The sequence below is a fragment of the Streptopelia decaocto genome (assembly GCF_964273445.1).
Source record: "Streptopelia decaocto genome assembly, chromosome: 25".
Classification (NCBI taxonomy): domain Eukaryota; kingdom Metazoa; phylum Chordata; class Aves; order Columbiformes; family Columbidae; genus Streptopelia; species Streptopelia decaocto.
The window spans coordinates 4615141-4630672 of record NC_138680.1 but is presented as its reverse complement, the minus strand read 5'-3'; the positions used below and the strand labels follow the sequence as shown (position 1 = coordinate 4630672).

The 15532-nt window shown below is 49.7% G+C and overlaps 1 protein-coding gene across 6 annotated transcripts in view; it reads left to right on the top strand.

The window, feature by feature from the left end:
- The window catches only part of NSD3 (nuclear receptor binding SET domain protein 3), a 34578-nt gene that overhangs the window by 14065 nt on the left and 4981 nt on the right, over positions 1–15532 (top strand). For 2 of the 6 annotated variants that reach the window (XM_082072657.1, XM_082072656.1), the window contains exons 7-23: positions 11–134; positions 1432–1532; positions 3672–3717; positions 4260–4390; positions 4893–5021; positions 5451–5577; positions 5822–6019; positions 6541–6711; positions 9196–9345; positions 11302–11458; positions 12018–12220; positions 12679–12791; positions 13353–13622; positions 14228–14344; positions 14535–14676; positions 14817–14923; positions 15243–15447. In XM_082072657.1, the coding sequence (XP_081928783.1) occupies positions 11–134; positions 1432–1532; positions 3672–3717; positions 4260–4390; positions 4893–5021; positions 5451–5577; positions 5822–6019; positions 6541–6711; positions 9196–9345; positions 11302–11458; positions 12018–12220; positions 12679–12791; positions 13353–13622; positions 14228–14344; positions 14535–14676; positions 14817–14923; positions 15243–15447 (2491 nt within the window). Of the gene's footprint in view, positions 1–10; positions 135–1431; positions 1533–3671; positions 3718–4245; positions 4391–4892; positions 5022–5450; positions 5578–5821; positions 6020–6540; positions 6712–9195; positions 9346–11301; positions 11459–12017; positions 12221–12678; positions 12792–13352; positions 13623–14227; positions 14345–14534; positions 14677–14816; positions 14924–15242; positions 15448–15532 lie in introns of those variants that run through there. The other 4 variants (XM_082072658.1, XM_082072659.1, XR_014186039.1 and 1 more) reach the window with 4 other exon arrangements.

Below are 15532 nucleotides of genomic sequence, written 5' to 3'. Positions count from 1 at the left end.
TCTTTTGAAGGGAGTTGGTAACAAAACAGAAATAAGCGTCAAAGGACAAGACAAACTTAACTCTTCATCAAATCAGAGAAATGAAAAGGCAGCGGTGCAAAACGTGTCCTCTCCTGAAACAACCGGATCCACAGGTAGGCAGAGCCGCAGAATCCTCGGCTGAGCTTTTCCTTTGGTGAAAGGATGGAGGTTCCTGAAAAGAGACAGTTTTGAGTCATCCTAAACTAAGCGCTTTTCGAGTTCCTCCAGTCCCTATAGTGACTTCTGTTTTTCAGCCGCAGGTTTTGTGCAGACCATGTGAAATCCATTAACTGCTGCATGTCTGTTGCTGTGTTTGTGATCATGTCCTTGGTATAGTCTCAAATGTACTTTTACATCGGGTATGTAAAACTAAGTTGTAGGTTGCAGCAGAACACCTCGATTATCTCTCACGGCAGGACGTAGAAATGCTCATGGTATTGAAACAGAAGTGGAAGACATTGCAGTGGACGTGCTAAAGTCCCTCTTTCCTTCTTGAGAAAAAGATCTCGTAGTGTTGCCAAGTGTCAGTTCCGCTTTAACTGTCCGTCCGGTTGTTTCCCTTTACGAGCAGTCAGTGGTCGGCACAGCTGGGATCAGCGTCCTCCACAAACGTGCTTCGGTTTCTGTACTTGTCTAGTTTGTAGGCAGGCCTGCGTCCGTGTTTCTCGGTGTGCCCTTTCTGGAGCTGCTGCAGCATAGAAAGGTCTCCAGAACCTTAGTTGTCAAAAAGCAGTAGCTCCCACTTCATCTCTTGGAATGTCACCATAACCTTCATTAACCTGAGTGTATTTTCCGTGGTGGTGTTTCCAGAAGCTTGGTGTTCGCTTTCATTAATTACAACAGCACATCACGGTCCTGGTTGCGTCTGCACGGAGCTGTTGCTCAGCTCCGGGGCGCTCAGTGGGGTCGGGTTTGGCGCAGCGCGGATCTGCCGGGTCGTGTGGGCCGGCTGGAGCGGGGGCTGCTCCCCGCAGAGCGGCGGCCGCGCTGAGAACCTGCGGCTGCGTTTTGTGTCTGAAATGTCGAGCTTGTTGTAGTTGAAGGAGTTGGTGGTGGGTACCTTCCCATAAACACCAAAGATACAGACTGTTCGGTTAAACATTAACCAGAGTGAAGACTCTGCTTGAGCTGTTACGAAAACCCATTTGCGCTGGGCTGGTTTCCAGCTCCCTGTTCCGCTCTGTGACTGGGTCTGGTCCTGAGGCCGATCTCTCCGGCCGTGCAACCAGAGCACGTTTTTCTGCAACCGCAGCACCAGTTGCAAAGAGCTCGCAACTGAATTCAGAAATAAAACACGCAGAAGAGGAAAAAGTCTTGGTTTTGTTATTGATCTGTTGGTTTGGTGTTGAACATCTTGCTGTACCCCAGAAAAGAAGGAATCGTGTAACGGAAACCTTTTTCCTTCTTCAGGTTCTGTAGAAAAGAAGCAGCAGAGAAGATCGATTCGAACCCGCTCAGAGTCTGAGAAATCCACCGAAGCTGTGCCAAAGAAGAAGATCAAAAAGGAGCAGGTTGGCTTCCTCCATGTAGAGAGTTAAAATATATCGTGTTCATAAATGTTGTGGCTTATATTGGTGCCTTTCATTTTCTCCATTTCCCCGGGTTCCGTGTTGGACTGTCTGGTGTCCCTGCCGGTCCCGCTGCCGCGACGCTGCCGCCGGCACCGGCTCGGTGCTGGGCGCTGCAGAACGGAGCTCGGTGCTGCGCGACCGCTCACGAACCCGCCTCGTTCACCCGACATTTCTGTTCTCACCAAATGATCTTGTTTCACTAGTTTCTGTTTGATGGAATTGCCACCAGGTTCCTTCCTCTTGCTCTTGATTTAGCCGCTGGTTTGTGTTGAGGTTTTGTTTTTCGAATGGAGTTAGACTGATTAATCTGACCGCTCTTGCAAATGGACTTTAAGAATGATTTAATTTAAGGATGAAAAGTCAGAGCTTTGCGTTGGCAGACGTCAGCGACGCAGATCTCCTGGGATACACGTCCTTTCTTCCTTCAGTAGATCTAACATGTACAGGGCGTTCCTTTAATCTGGATGACAGACGACAAATGTTGTTGCTTTACAAAATTATTACAAATTCTGCGTGGAAACCAGTAGGAAAGTTCAGTGGATGGACGTTAATGTTGGAAACCGAATACACTTCTTAACAAGTTTGTCAAAGTTGTTGGTTCTTGTCCTTGCATGGTTGATTTTTCCCCTTCAGGGGCCGCCCTACTCGATCCCCGAGAGTTTCCCATCGATGTTCCATAGTGCAGCGTTTACCAGGGAGAGTTCTAACCGGGACGGTCAGGCTAAAGGTTCATATGGGATGGGGAAAGTGTTTTTATCTCTTGTATTTTAATTTATTATTTGCCCTTTGCACTTCATTCACGTCAGAGGCGGGAAGTGAGCCCGGTTGCGGTTTTCTCCGTGGTTTTGTTCTGGTGCCGCGGCGTTCGCGTCCGTGTGGAGCAGGAGGATGCTCGAGCGCTCAGGTTCTCGGTGACATGTTAAAGCAGCTTCAGTGTTGGGTGTGAGTTGCCCGCCCGGTGCCTCCCGCCCTGCGGGGGCTGCCTGCCTCCCGCTTTGCGAATGAGCTACTTTGTGTTTGTAAATGATTCTTAATTTAACAAAGGTATAAGAACCAACAATAGGAACTTCATGGGTCCCGGTTGGCTTCGCGGGTATATTACCGAGCTAACTGAGACCATGAACGTTAAAGTGCTTTTCTCAGGAAAAGTATATGACTGAAAGTTAAACACGTGCACTGTAGTGTGCATAACCTTGAATGTATTAAGTTATATTAAAAAAGAAATCTTACTAACTTCTTACAATTATGCAACAATATTTGTTACCCCAGGTCAAGTTTTCTTGCAACTGATTCCCAAATTAGTCTGCATCAACTTGGTATAAAATTATAACTGGAACGAGTACAATTAATGGGAAAAACAAAATGTTAATGCTACTGTTACAGTGACTAGTGGAGAAATAAAGTGATTGTTTAGATTTTATATTTGTATTACAAAATGTATCCTATACAAATCCTTCTATTGTATGTTTTTACCTATTGTACAACAAAATAAAATATTTTTTAAAAAAATTATAGAATAATCCTTAAATATTTACTAAATGTGTTCCTACATGCATATGTAACCGCATTGTAAAGAAATAACTTGTAATTCTTAACCTTAAAAGCAGGATTTTAGGCAGCAGCTTCCTCTGCCATTCCCGAGCAGCCGCCGTTCCCAGGTGTCCGTGGGGTCTGGCAGAGCGGTTTCCAAACTGGCCCCCGCTGTGGGCCGGAGCCTGGGGCGGCGTTTGCCGGGCCGTGCCCGGTGTTTGCCGTGTGCCCCGGCCGTGCCGACCCAGCAGCGCAGCCCGCGCCTTGCAGGGCCCTGCCCGGACGGGCCCGGCAGCTGCTGCGGCCACGGCCGGGGCGGCGGGTCTGGCGGCGCGCGGGGAGCCGCCCGGCAGCCGCTCGGCCGCGGGCGCCAGGAGGGGCCGCGGGGGCGCCGGGCGCAGCGCGGGCCGCGGGCGCCGAGCCCGGGACAGGCTGCGCGGGGGACGGCCCGCGGCTCGGCGGGTGCGGAGCGCTCACCTGAAATGCTTGCTTTTGGTACTAGGGAGAGGCTTCCTCTGCTTTTAACTGTGGGTTTTCCTATTCAAACAGGTCGAGACGGTGCCCCTGACAGCGGTGAAGACAGGATTGCAGAAAGGTGAGTTACACCAAAAATAAGCTTCATTTAGAAGTTCCTGGCTCGTCACGTCAGGTTTTCCTTCCAGAAAGGTCCTGATGCTTTCTGGTGATGAACGTGATAGATGCTGATCTTGATTGCTTTTGCGAGGGTGTTGTGGGTTTTGTTCTTGTTGGTTCGCGCGGTGCTGGTTGCAGAGTGTTGGGTGATGTGCTGTGAGCACATCGTGCGCGTCCCTCTGCACACTCCTAATGAGAAAAAAGCCTTTGCTGGGGCACGTTCCAAAGCTGAGTGCTGAGGGGTCGTCTCCTCTGCTACACGCAGCTCAGGAGCTTCCTCCACCAGGGCAGCATGCTCAGAACTTCCTCCAGAGGCCTTGCCGAGGTGGTTTTTGGTTAATAAGCATTTCAGGGAGATTAAACTAGTGTCAGAGTTGCAAACCTGAAGTTGAGTCTAGCAAATAAAGTGCAGGTTTAAGCTCTCATATTCCTTTTTCCTTTGTTGTTTTTAAGCAAAACAGTTGAGAACATATATTAAAACTAATGGTAGTATGTTGCGTTAAGGTGCCAGCGAAATTTCGGACTCCTGTAAGCCTTTGAAGAAAAGGAGTCGTGCCTCAACTGACGTGGAGCTGACGAGCTCAGCTTACAGAGACACGTCCGACTCCGACTCCAGAGGACTCAACGATGTACAGGTAAAGGCCTATTGTTTAATCGTCAGTACAACAGGCTGTCAGTTGTGTATTGCTGTGTGAACACTGTCTTTTCTACCAGTTTCCTGTCTTTGTCTAAAAAATAAAGCCTCGTCTTCTTCTTTCTGTTCCTCTCCATTGATATAAAAAAATGTATGACCTTTCTTTACAAATTTTCCTACCTCTTTTTCTGGCAAAACCTGGGTTTAGATCAGTGACTCGATTTGCTTTGTGGAAGTTGTTAGATTCATTGGGAATTGGGAGATGCCGCCGTATTTGGTGTAAAATTGAGAGGGATCTGGAAAAAGCAAAATAGATCTCTTGATGGTGTTTTGCATGTAGGGGTGAAAAATCCTTCAAGTGTCATGAAGTTCAGCAGCTTTCGAGGACCTTTGTGTCTCTTGACACAGTGATCTTTGAACGGTGGTGACTAAAGCATTGTTTCGAACGCGATTGGCCTTTCGGAGTGTCTGGTCTGAGTGCCTTGGCCCTTTCCCCTTTGCAGGCCAGCTTTGGGAAGCGCTCGGACAGCCCGTCGGCTGCTGCCGATGCCGATGCCTCCGACGTGCAGTCGGTGGACTCCAGCTTGTCCAGGAGAGGAGCCGGAACCAACAAAAAGGACACGGTTTGTCAGGTAAGTGGTGGGACTGTACAGAATTAAATGCTGAAGCCGTATCGTTCCTGTTACTCTGAGCTGGCAGACTCTTCAGATTACACTACTTTGTTTTAACCATTCGGTGTCTCATGTAAAATTCAGATGCTCTGGCAATGATTCATCAGCCCTCCTGCATGCCAGAAAGTGGCATCTAATCCATACCTGCTAGCATAAGTAGAAAAATGAGATGCCATTATCTGCTCCATCCATAGATTTCAGATGGTCTTTCAGGATAGGGCAGAAAGAGAATTTTCCAGTATTTTGGGGAGAAAATGGATTATTTTAGTTCAGAGACTCGGGTCTGCCACAGTTCTGCAGATGTCAGCAGATGCTGTTCCTCGTTCTCCCCCGTGGCCGCTGGCGCTGCGGCGTGTCCGGTGCCCGTTCTCTGACACCCTGTGTGTTTAGATCTGCGAGAGCTCCGGCGAGTCCCTGGTGTCCTGCGAGGGCGAGTGCTGCGGCGTCTTCCACCCCGAGTGCCTGGGCCTGAAGTCGCTGCCCGATGAGAAGTTCATCTGCGCCGAGTGTAAAAACGGTGAGTGCGTTCGGGCTCCGAAAGCTGGGGAGGGACCCGAGGAGCCGGGTTTGGGTCAGAACACACTGAGCTGGGACGTTCCCAGGTTTTGGGGGTGGGTTTGAGTTACTCCATTGCTTTTTTTAACCTCTGCAGTGTGATTCTCCTTTTCCACCCAGAAAGTTCCTGCGTCAGAATCTCTTTAAGGTCCGTGCCTCAAAGAATTGGCGTTACAGTTGGGTTTCCTTATTCCCTCTTTCACCAGGAGAACACACGTGCTTTTCCTGCAAACTCCCTGGCAAAGATGTGAAGCGCTGCTCCGTCAGCACGTGTGGCAAGTTCTACCACGAGGCCTGTGTTCGCAAGTTCGCCACGGCCCTGTTCGAGTCGCGGGGCTTCCGCTGCCCGCAGCACTGCTGCACCGCCTGCTCCATGGACAAGGACATCCACAAAGCAAGCAAAGGTGGGACGGGGTGGGGAGCTCAAATCGCAGCAACAGTGAATAGAACTGCACCCTCTGAAACGCAGCGAGCAGCAGGGAACGAGGGTTTCCTTCTTAATGGGGTCGTTAAATTAAATCTGCGGTGGGTGGGAGAACAGCAGCCTGAGACCACTGGGTGTGCATGGATCCACGACCCCCGAGTCGCCTTTCATTGCAGGTTTAATGGGGCCAAGGGTTGGGAGCGCAAGGCCAAGGGATGTGGTTTGTGCAAGACAGTTGGTAGCAGCGTTTAGAACAATTATTTTTCAAGGAAAAAAGAATCCATTTAAAATGACACGTAGACTGTAGAATGATTGAAAACGTACGTTTTTTCTTAACAGAGTTCTAAAGTGAAAGATTTAACTTTTGTGAAACCTTTTTTTATGTGAAGATGTAGCCTGTTTATTGAAATCCAGTCTCTGGAGCGGGTCCCAGCCTCGCGGCCGGGGTGGCGTCTGTGCCGCGCGCTGCTCCGGGTGACGGCGCGTCTGTCTGTCACGCAGGTCGCATGGTGAGGTGTCTGCGGTGTCCCGTTGCCTTCCACTCCGGAGACGGCTGCATCGCGGCGGGGAGCTTGTTCGTGTCATCCCACATCCTCATCTGTAGTAACCATTCCAAAAGGAGTCACTCCTCATCAGCTGTAAATGTAGGCTTTTGTTTCGTTTGTGCAAGAGGTGAGCACGCTTGGTTTTTCCCTGGTTTTATAGTTCTGTGGTCGCTTGTGCAGTTTAGTGATAAAATCAGGTATTTTGTGAAGAAAATCTCCCCTAGGGCTCTCCAGGGTTTAAATGCTGCCTGAGATGGGTTTTGTTCCTCTGGTCAGCAGTTCTGCTGGGAGTTCAGTCGCTGTTCTGGTGGGCAGTGTCTGGTATCCAGGCACAGCGATGGGCGCTGGCAAGAGCTGCTGGTGCTGCCAGCAGAGAGAGCGGGTGCTGAGCCCCCCGTGCCGGCCCTGGCAGCCCGACGGGGTGCTGAGCTGGTACTGCCTCGCACACTTCAAACTGTTCACGTTTTTAAGGCTAAAAGGTAGGATTTACTCCTCAGCTATAAAAAGTCGTTCTGATTTATAACTACCATCACATTTGAGGACTCTGGAAGAGAGGCATTTACAATACCACACAAACAAGGGTCATGCTGGGATTTTCCATATGCCAAAGTTTTGTGTTTGTTTGTTTGTTTTCCCTTTGTTTCCTTTTCCCACTTGTCACTTTATGGCTCTCAAGTCACGGGTGCTCTGCCGCACCGCAGGTTCAGGAGTTCTAGTGCATCAGTTGCTTTAGTCACACAAAGCAAAAATGTCACTGTTCAGATTAATCAAAGTGACCGAGGCGTTTGAATAACGATGTGTGTCTTAAACAGCATTTCAGAAGCTTGTGCTGGATCTGTTCTTTTCAGCAGCTTTGAAATCACTGATAAGGAAGTGAAAATGAGATAAATCCTGAAGTGATTTGTTTTCACTTGTGTTCATTCAGTTGGAGGTTTAGATTGGGAAAGGTTGCCTTGAACTCGGAAGAGCAGAGCGCTAATTAAAGAGCTTCGAACGGGAAAGATGGTGCCAGGATAACTTCCGTTCTGCCTCTCTTCCCCTTTCCTCATTTCCAAGTAACGTAGGAGAACCATTACAAACAATTTCAGTGGTTTGTAGAGCAGTTCCATAACATTTTCAGCACTTTGGTGTTCTGGTTTCTGTCCCAGTTGTCCAGTCAGTGTGGTACCAGGATCAGACACGGGTTTAGGACAGAGGAGTTCCTCTGGATCTTCCATGGTTTGAACGGCAGATGAGAAACGTCCCTTGGCAAGGTCGTAGGAAAACGTGCTCTAGAAAATGTTCATGCTTTTTTTGCCATTTGACGTTTATTAGTAATTGTGTTTGAACGTGCATCTGGCTTCAGCAGAGGTGGAACCCCAGACGTCTGTGTTTTCTTCTGGCGATACACATCACCTCTGAATCTCCTCCTCTGTGTTCGCTGGGTCTTAGTTATGAGAGCCGGACGTGTTCCAAACCGCTCCCGCTGACTGGATCCTCTCTGTTTTACAGCAGTTACGTGCTTGTTCTCTAGACAGTGGTTGTGGGGCTTATTTCTATGGGCGCAGCTGGACTCTGGTCCCGTTGCTGCCCCGATGAGGGGCTGGGCAGGGTCAGGTTTAGCAAACCCGGCTGGGCAGGGTCAGGTCTAGCAAACCTGGCTGGGCAGGGTCAGGTCTAGCAAACCTGGCTGGGCAGGGTCAGGTCTAGCAAACCTGGCTGGGCAGGGTTGGGTTTAGCAAACCCGGCTGGGCTGCTGTGAGTCCTGTCCGTGGTGTGTCAGCGGGGGACAGACGGGAGGACAGGAGCGCCCGGAGCACCACATGGGCCGGAATGCGATGGAAATACTGGGGCATCTGTGTGTGAGAAGGGTTCCTGACGGAGCTGTAGCTGGTAGCAGTGCTCGGCTCTGCCCGTGTCCCACCGGCACTCGGTGGTGGCCTCGGGAGCGGCGCTGCGGGCCGGAGCCGCTCTGCTCCCGCGGGTCGGTGGGCAGACGCTGGCGGCGGGAGCCGCGGGTCTCGGCTGGGCTGCACTGGCTGCCCCGCGGTGATCAGTTCGGCAGTGTGGGAGGGCAGGGCTGGCGGAGCTTTGCTTGAAAGCGCCGTGTGGGGCAGGACTTTGTCGTTCCTACCGAATCACTGTCCCCCCATTAGTTCCTTTCCCAACTCGGTTCTGCAGGCAGAGCCCTTTCCTCTGTAAGATCGTAGCGGTAGGTGGGCCGGCGGGCGCCCCGGCTGCGCGGTGGGTTTGTGCCCGGCCTTGTCCCCAGCTCCCGTCAGCAGCTCTTGGCGCAGTGGGGAGGGAGCGCGGGTCGCACACATACACCACTGGTTGCTTTTCTCGTGCTTTCCTGTAAATGCAGATTAAGAGTAAAAGCACAATTGCAATTCCACTTACAAGCAGCTTATTCCTCATAGGTTTGTCTGGTTACATTTGATTTAGCCTCTCAAACACATAACCTCTTTCTTAGCAAGGAAACTCTGTCAGACCTTTCTTTTCCTTCATTTTCTTTTGTTTTCATTCACACGTAAATGCATTAGAGATGTTCATTTGGTTTATTTTATTTTCTCCTTTATGGAATCATGGGTAGTTTCATTGCAACTCATCTCTTTCTGTTTGTTTCGTATAGGGCTGGTAGTGCAGGACCATTCAGACCCCCTGTTCAGTTCATATGCCTATAAGTCCCACTACCTACTGAATGAATCAAATCGTGCTGAGTTGATGAAATTACCTATGATTCCTCCTCCTTCGTCAGCTTCCAAAAAGAAATGTGAGAAAGGTAACCAAAATAGTTTCTTTCTCTTTAATTTACTTTTGCTTTTTCTGTTGTTTCTCTCTCTCTAAATCAAACAAGAAATGTCTGCTTGTCAAGCACCATTTACTGCTTCTCAGTAAACTTCACTCATTGGTTATTGTGAGCGTGTGTCCATGTTGCTGGCAATTGTTTTTATTACAAAAGGGCTTAAAATAATTACAGTCTCTAAATTCTCCTCGGAGAGGTGGGATCGGTGCGTGTCTGGCCAGGCTAGTGCAGCCCTGGGGAGGCTGTGTCCCCGGCGATGTGGAGCGGTGCCAAGTAGAGCTTGATGCTGTAGCTCAGGACTGAGCAGGATGATGCAAAGCAGCCTCTGAACTGGGTTTTCCAGGTGGGGAAGAGGGGCTGCTGTGTTTGCAGAGCTCGGGGGCTCCCGCAGGGAGAAGGGACGTTGGGGGGCGGTGGCTCCAGCGGGGCAGCGGGTTCTGTCTGGGAACGTGTCCGTCAGTCCGGCCCCCCGTGCAGCCCCAGCGGCCCCCAGCGCAGCGGGAGCGCGGGGAGGCAGGACGGGGTCCGGCACAGCCCACATGGTGTCCTGTTCCCACAGAAATCTGATCTCCCGAGGGCGCTGCCCCGTGAGCCATTCTAGCGTGAGCTTGTTTGGGACGTTGGTGGCTTTCAGTGGTTCCTGTGATTCCTGAAAACAACAATTATTTTGAGCCCTGTCCTCGGCCTGAGCGATGTCTCACTGCTGCATCCGAGAGCAAAGTGGGGGGGGATTTCTCTTGCTTAGCACTGAAAGTTGTGTGTTTGGTTTGGTTTTGCATCTCTTGGCATTTTACTGTGTTGGATAACGTTTCAGTAATTCACGCTGGGTCTGTATTTCCTCTGAAATAACCTTTGCAACAAAATGCTTTTGAAGTGGAAATTTTATGATGGGTTTGGGAGCTCTGGAAGATCCACATGTTTGCATTTGACGGTCTCTAGCAGAGGAAATACAGCGCTGGTCATGCAGCTGATGTGTTCGAGGAATGCGTGTGACATGCAGCAATCTGTTCGTGCAGTGACATTGTCAGTCTATAGGTGGACAAGGTTTTCTGGTAGTGTTTGAAAGTTGCTCTTAGCACTTTTTGATATTGTGCTTGAAAATTGCTTTAAATCTTCTCAAGTCTCTCCCAGATTTTCCATCCGGGACACAAAAACTTGTTAATTAAAAAAAATATATATATTTCTCTTTAAGAAGTATACATATTTTACATACATATTAAAATATGACAGTATGTGTAAAGTGTCCAGCGTTACCGTGGAGCCGCTTTCTCTGCTGGGGCGGCTCAGGGGTGCGCTGGGCTCTCCACAGCTAATCCAGCCGCCAAAACAACTTTGGCCCAATGAGCGTGAGCTCCAGAAATGGACGGTGAGCGCTGCTCAGAGATTTCCTTGGGGCGCAAAAGGAACTTTCGGGATGGGGCCAGCTCCGGTGGTGCCTCGTTGTGCGCCACGCACTGTGCTCATGCCGGTGAAGTTCCTTTTGTGGAACAGACAGACGTTATGATTCCTCTATAACGTCCTTGGTGCAGAAAAGCATTGCTCGACCTATAGGCTGCGGGTTTGCGATGCACCCTGACTGGCTGCGGGGGGATTCGGTCACAGCAGTGTTGGTTGAAAAGGGGTTTGTGCGGGGTGGGGTTGATGGATGTTTGGCCGCAGCACCGCTCTGTGGCGCTTCTGTGGGACCTTCTGCACACTTACCTCATGGGCAAAAAGTACCCGGCTGCTTTTCCGCGCGTCCTCGCTGCAGGGCAGTGACAGCTTGATCGCACTGCACAGCCTTTTTGAACCAACATTGTGGAGTCTGACCCGATCCCCGGCCGGTTCTCCTGCGGTTTCTGCTGCGGGAGCGCAGGGTGGGTGGCGTGCGGAGGGGGGCGGCTGCTGCGCGAGTCCTTGCTGTACAAACCAAGCAGGTTTCTTTGTTCCAAGGTGGGAAGCTGCTGTGCTGCGAGTCCTGCCCAGCGTCCTTCCACCCCGAGTGTCTCAGCATTGACATGCCCGAGGGATGCTGGAATTGCAATGACTGTAAAGCTGGCAAGAAGCTGCGTTACAAGCAGATCGTTTGGGTGAAGCTTGGGAATTACAGGCAAGTCGGCTACTTTGGGATTTTCATGCTTTGGATGTTTTTGATGTCCTACGGAATTACAGGAAGGTAACGCGGAGCAGCTCAGTCTTTGTAAACAAGAACTAGAAATACAATAATTCATCTGGTTTGTGTCAGACATCGGGGTCAACCTTTCAGTTCAGTTCTCCTGCTTCTTCCAGGCAGTGATGGATACTTGATTTTGCTTACGTTGCTCTGTAGAGCGTAATAGCAATAAGGGAGATGAGGGACTGTCTCGCAGCCCCAAGGTGTCCTAGCCTGTGGTTGCTGTTGGGCACCTACAGGCGTTTATAGGGGATCTTACAAGCCCGCTCTCGTGCCACGTGTGTTCTTCCAAGGCCCTTCCAGCATCTGGAGTGAGAGCTGTTGTCACGTTTTGCACGGTGCATTGCCGGTGTTGCCAAGGGAGCCTGGACTGCGGACGGGAGTTTGTTTCTCTGAGAAGGGAGAACTGGCTCCTGTTTCTCAGCCCAGGGAGCCAGACTCGCAGTTTGCGGCTCCAGCTCCAGGGACTTACGTGCTGTGTTTTTCCTGCTTTCAGGTGGTGGCCAGCAGAGATCTGCAATCCCAGGTCTGTGCCTCTCAACATACAGGGCCTCAAACATGATATCGGGGACTTCCCAGTATTTTTCTTTGGTTCACATGACTACTATTGGGTACACCAGGGCAGAGTTTTCCCTTATGTTGAAGGAGATAAAAGCTTTGCTGAGGGGCAAACTAGTATTAACAAGACCTTCAAGAAAGGTAAAACCAAACAAAGTTTATAGTGGTTTATGACAAAAATTCCACGTGTTTGTGTCTCCATCACCACTTAACCTGCATGGGAATATTATGTGACTAGTGTTCTGTGTTCACGTAAAATTGCAAGCATTGTTTAGATCCCTTGACCGCAGCTACAAATACGTTTATTTAAGTGCCTACTCATTGTGTATTGTTGTGGGCAAGTTCAGTTCTTCCATGGACTGGGAAATGTTAAGATGGAGCTCGGGCTGTGCTGCATGGGATCGTTGTTCAGTATCTTCTTACCTACCTGATGATAGATTCATGATATACTGCAATAACTCATCTTTACCTTGTGTTGTTGTTTATAGAGTTCTATTCATAGCTTTTTAAACAAATGAAACAATTAAATGTGTACATGTATGTATGTGATTAACAGCAGCCGATGCTAATTGCTTCCTGTTTTGAACTCCCTTGCACAGCACTTGAAGAAGCAGCAAAGCGCTTCCAGGAGCTGAAAGCACAAAGGGAAAGCAAAGAGGCATTAGAAATTGAAAGGAATTCAAGGAAACCTCCACCGTACAAACACATTAAAGTGAGTTGGCTTCTTTCTTTTCCTGTTTTTGTTCTGTGCATTGGTCAGCTACTTATTTACACCAGTATTTGCAACAATTCAAGCTTAAGGAAATTCAAATCACTTTGCTGTTCTTTTCAAGAATCTTTTGTTCTCTCTTATAATGCCATAGAAGGTTATTTTAGCAGAGCGTTTGTGAAGGAGAGTTAACGGTTGAAGAACAGAGTTACCTGAGCTAGGACTTTGCTGGTTGCTCCCGTTGCGTGTCTTAGATACACGCCGGCTCTTACGACTTAGTAAGTTGTGTGAACACTGAACTCAGTATTGGTTGGAAACTCAACTGCTGGTGCTGCCGCAGCTGCCCAGTCTGACCCTGTGGCAGTTTTGGACACGCAGGGCTTGGTGTTGCCTCTTTCATGTCTGTAGTTGCAGCTGGAAGAAATCCCAGTGAGGTACTTGATAATGTCATCGTTATTTTCCTGCCTTATCATGCCGGTTGGTGATTGACCGTCGACGGAGCCGTTGTGTTTGTGTTCTTTGTGCGGCGCCATCTTCATTTATCCCTTATGCTTTGTCCCGCAGTCCAACAAGGTGATCGGGAAGGTTCAGATCCAGGTGGCGGACCTGTCGGAGATCCCCCGCTGTAACTGCAAACCCTCGGACGAGAACCCCTGCGGGCTGGAGTCCGAGTGTCTCAACAGGATGCTGCAGTACGAGTGTCACCCGCAGGTGTGCCCGGCCGGGGAGCGCTGCCAGAACCAGTGCTTCACCAAGCGGCTCTACCCCGACGCCGAGATCATCAAAACCGAGCGGCGCGGCTGGGGGCTGCGCACCAAGAGGAGCATTAAGAAGGTAGATACTGCACCGGACAGGGGTGGTGGTGGCCATTGGTGTGGGTTTGTGTGAAGGTAGATACTGCACCGGACAGGGGTGGTGGTGGCCATCGCTGTGGGTTTGTGTGAAGGTAGATACTGCACCGGACAGGGGTGGTGGTGGCCATCGCTGTGGGTTTGTGTGAAAACGCTGCAACTCTGTACTTCAAGCAAACACATACGGAAATTTCAGCACTAGCAAGTGAATGCTTTGTGTTGAGAAGCTGAAAGTTCTGCAGGGGAAGCAGCGAGGTGGGGGCAGCTGAGCTGTTTCACCAGGAGCCTCTTAACCAGGACACTGGCAGCAGAACAGCGGGCTGGGGGCTGTGGGCGTGTGAGCTCGGGAGGGAAGGAGCGCGTGTGCGTTCCCTGCGGCCTGGGAACAGCGCGTCCGGATGGCGGGTTCTCCTGAACGGGGCCATTAAAAACAACAACATCTTGGAGGGCTGGCGGAATAGACCTCAGTGCTTTTTGTGATGGGCAGAGTGTGTTCTTACAGGGAACGCTTGTTCCACGCTGCTTCCTTTAGCATCATAAGAAGCCACAAACATGGATCTCTTACTTTTGTTCTCCTTTACTTTTCAGGGTGAATTTGTGAACGAATACGTTGGTGAGCTGATTGATGAAGAGGAGTGCAGGCTGCGGATCAAACGCGCGCATGAAAACAGCGTAACCAATTTTTATATGTTAACTGTAACAAAGGTAAGTACAATGTATTTTATATAGTCAGACATTGTTTCATAAAACTAACTCTGCAGGGAAAACGCAACCACTTTTAACTAACTTGAAATAAGTGTGCTTTTTGCTGCCTTAGCCGTTAGTCCTCACTTGTTGGCAGGAGACCTTTGTTGTTTGTAAGCACTAAATACGTCTTTTGTCTTTTTATTGAAAGGACCGGATAATAGATGCTGGCCCGAAGGGGAATTACTCTCGCTTTATGAACCATAGTTGTAATCCGAACTGTGAAACACAGAAATGGACAGTGAATGGTGACATTCGAGTTGGACTGTTCGCTCTTTGTGATATTCCTGCAGGTAAAAACGTGTATACTTTGGTCTAGAAAGGGCTCAGTTCCTAACCTGGCGGGGTTCTTTCATGCTGATGAAATGTCGTTGCCACAGGCCTGTCTTTGCGCAGTGTCTGTGTTGCTGAGTTGTTTTTCTTGGAATGTTAGGAATGGAGTTAACGTTCAATTATAATCTGGATTGCCTGGGCAATGGCCGGACCGAGTGTCACTGCGGAGCAGAGAACTGCAGCGGCTTCCTGGGAGTGCGGCCCAAGGTACGGGGGTGAAAACGGAGGCGAGAGCAGGGCAGGGGGGCTCTGCTTTATGTAACCTTATTTGACAGTCTGTGGAGCACTTTCCACCCTCGAAAGGCTCTAAAGATTGTGCAGTATGAACTGTAGTGGTGTCGCGTTCAGGGCGAAGTTAATTCAAATATATGCAATGGCCATTTCTAGCTTTTACAGCTTACAAGCTTTTTGGAGTGGATTTAATTTAAGCCTAGTTCATGGAAATAATAACCCGAAGTCGATTAAATGAATTTTCATGCCAGGGGTTTATAAAGTGACTGCGTGCTGTGATCTTTGTCATTGCCAGTCAGCATTTGCAACTGCAAACGAAGAGAAGATGAAGAATGCAAAATTAAAGCAGAAGAAACGGAAAATCAAAGCAGAACAGAAGCAGATGCACGAGGACAACTGTTTCCAGTGCGGAGACGGGGGAGAGCTGGTCATGTGCGACAAGAAGGACTGTCCCAAAGCGTACCACCTCCTATGCCTTAACCTGACTCAACCACCTTTCGGTAAGAGCGCTCGCGTGGCGCCCTGCTCGCCTTTCCGTCCTTGCGGGAGCCTTTGGGCTGAGCCGCGGTGTTTATCGACAGTCAG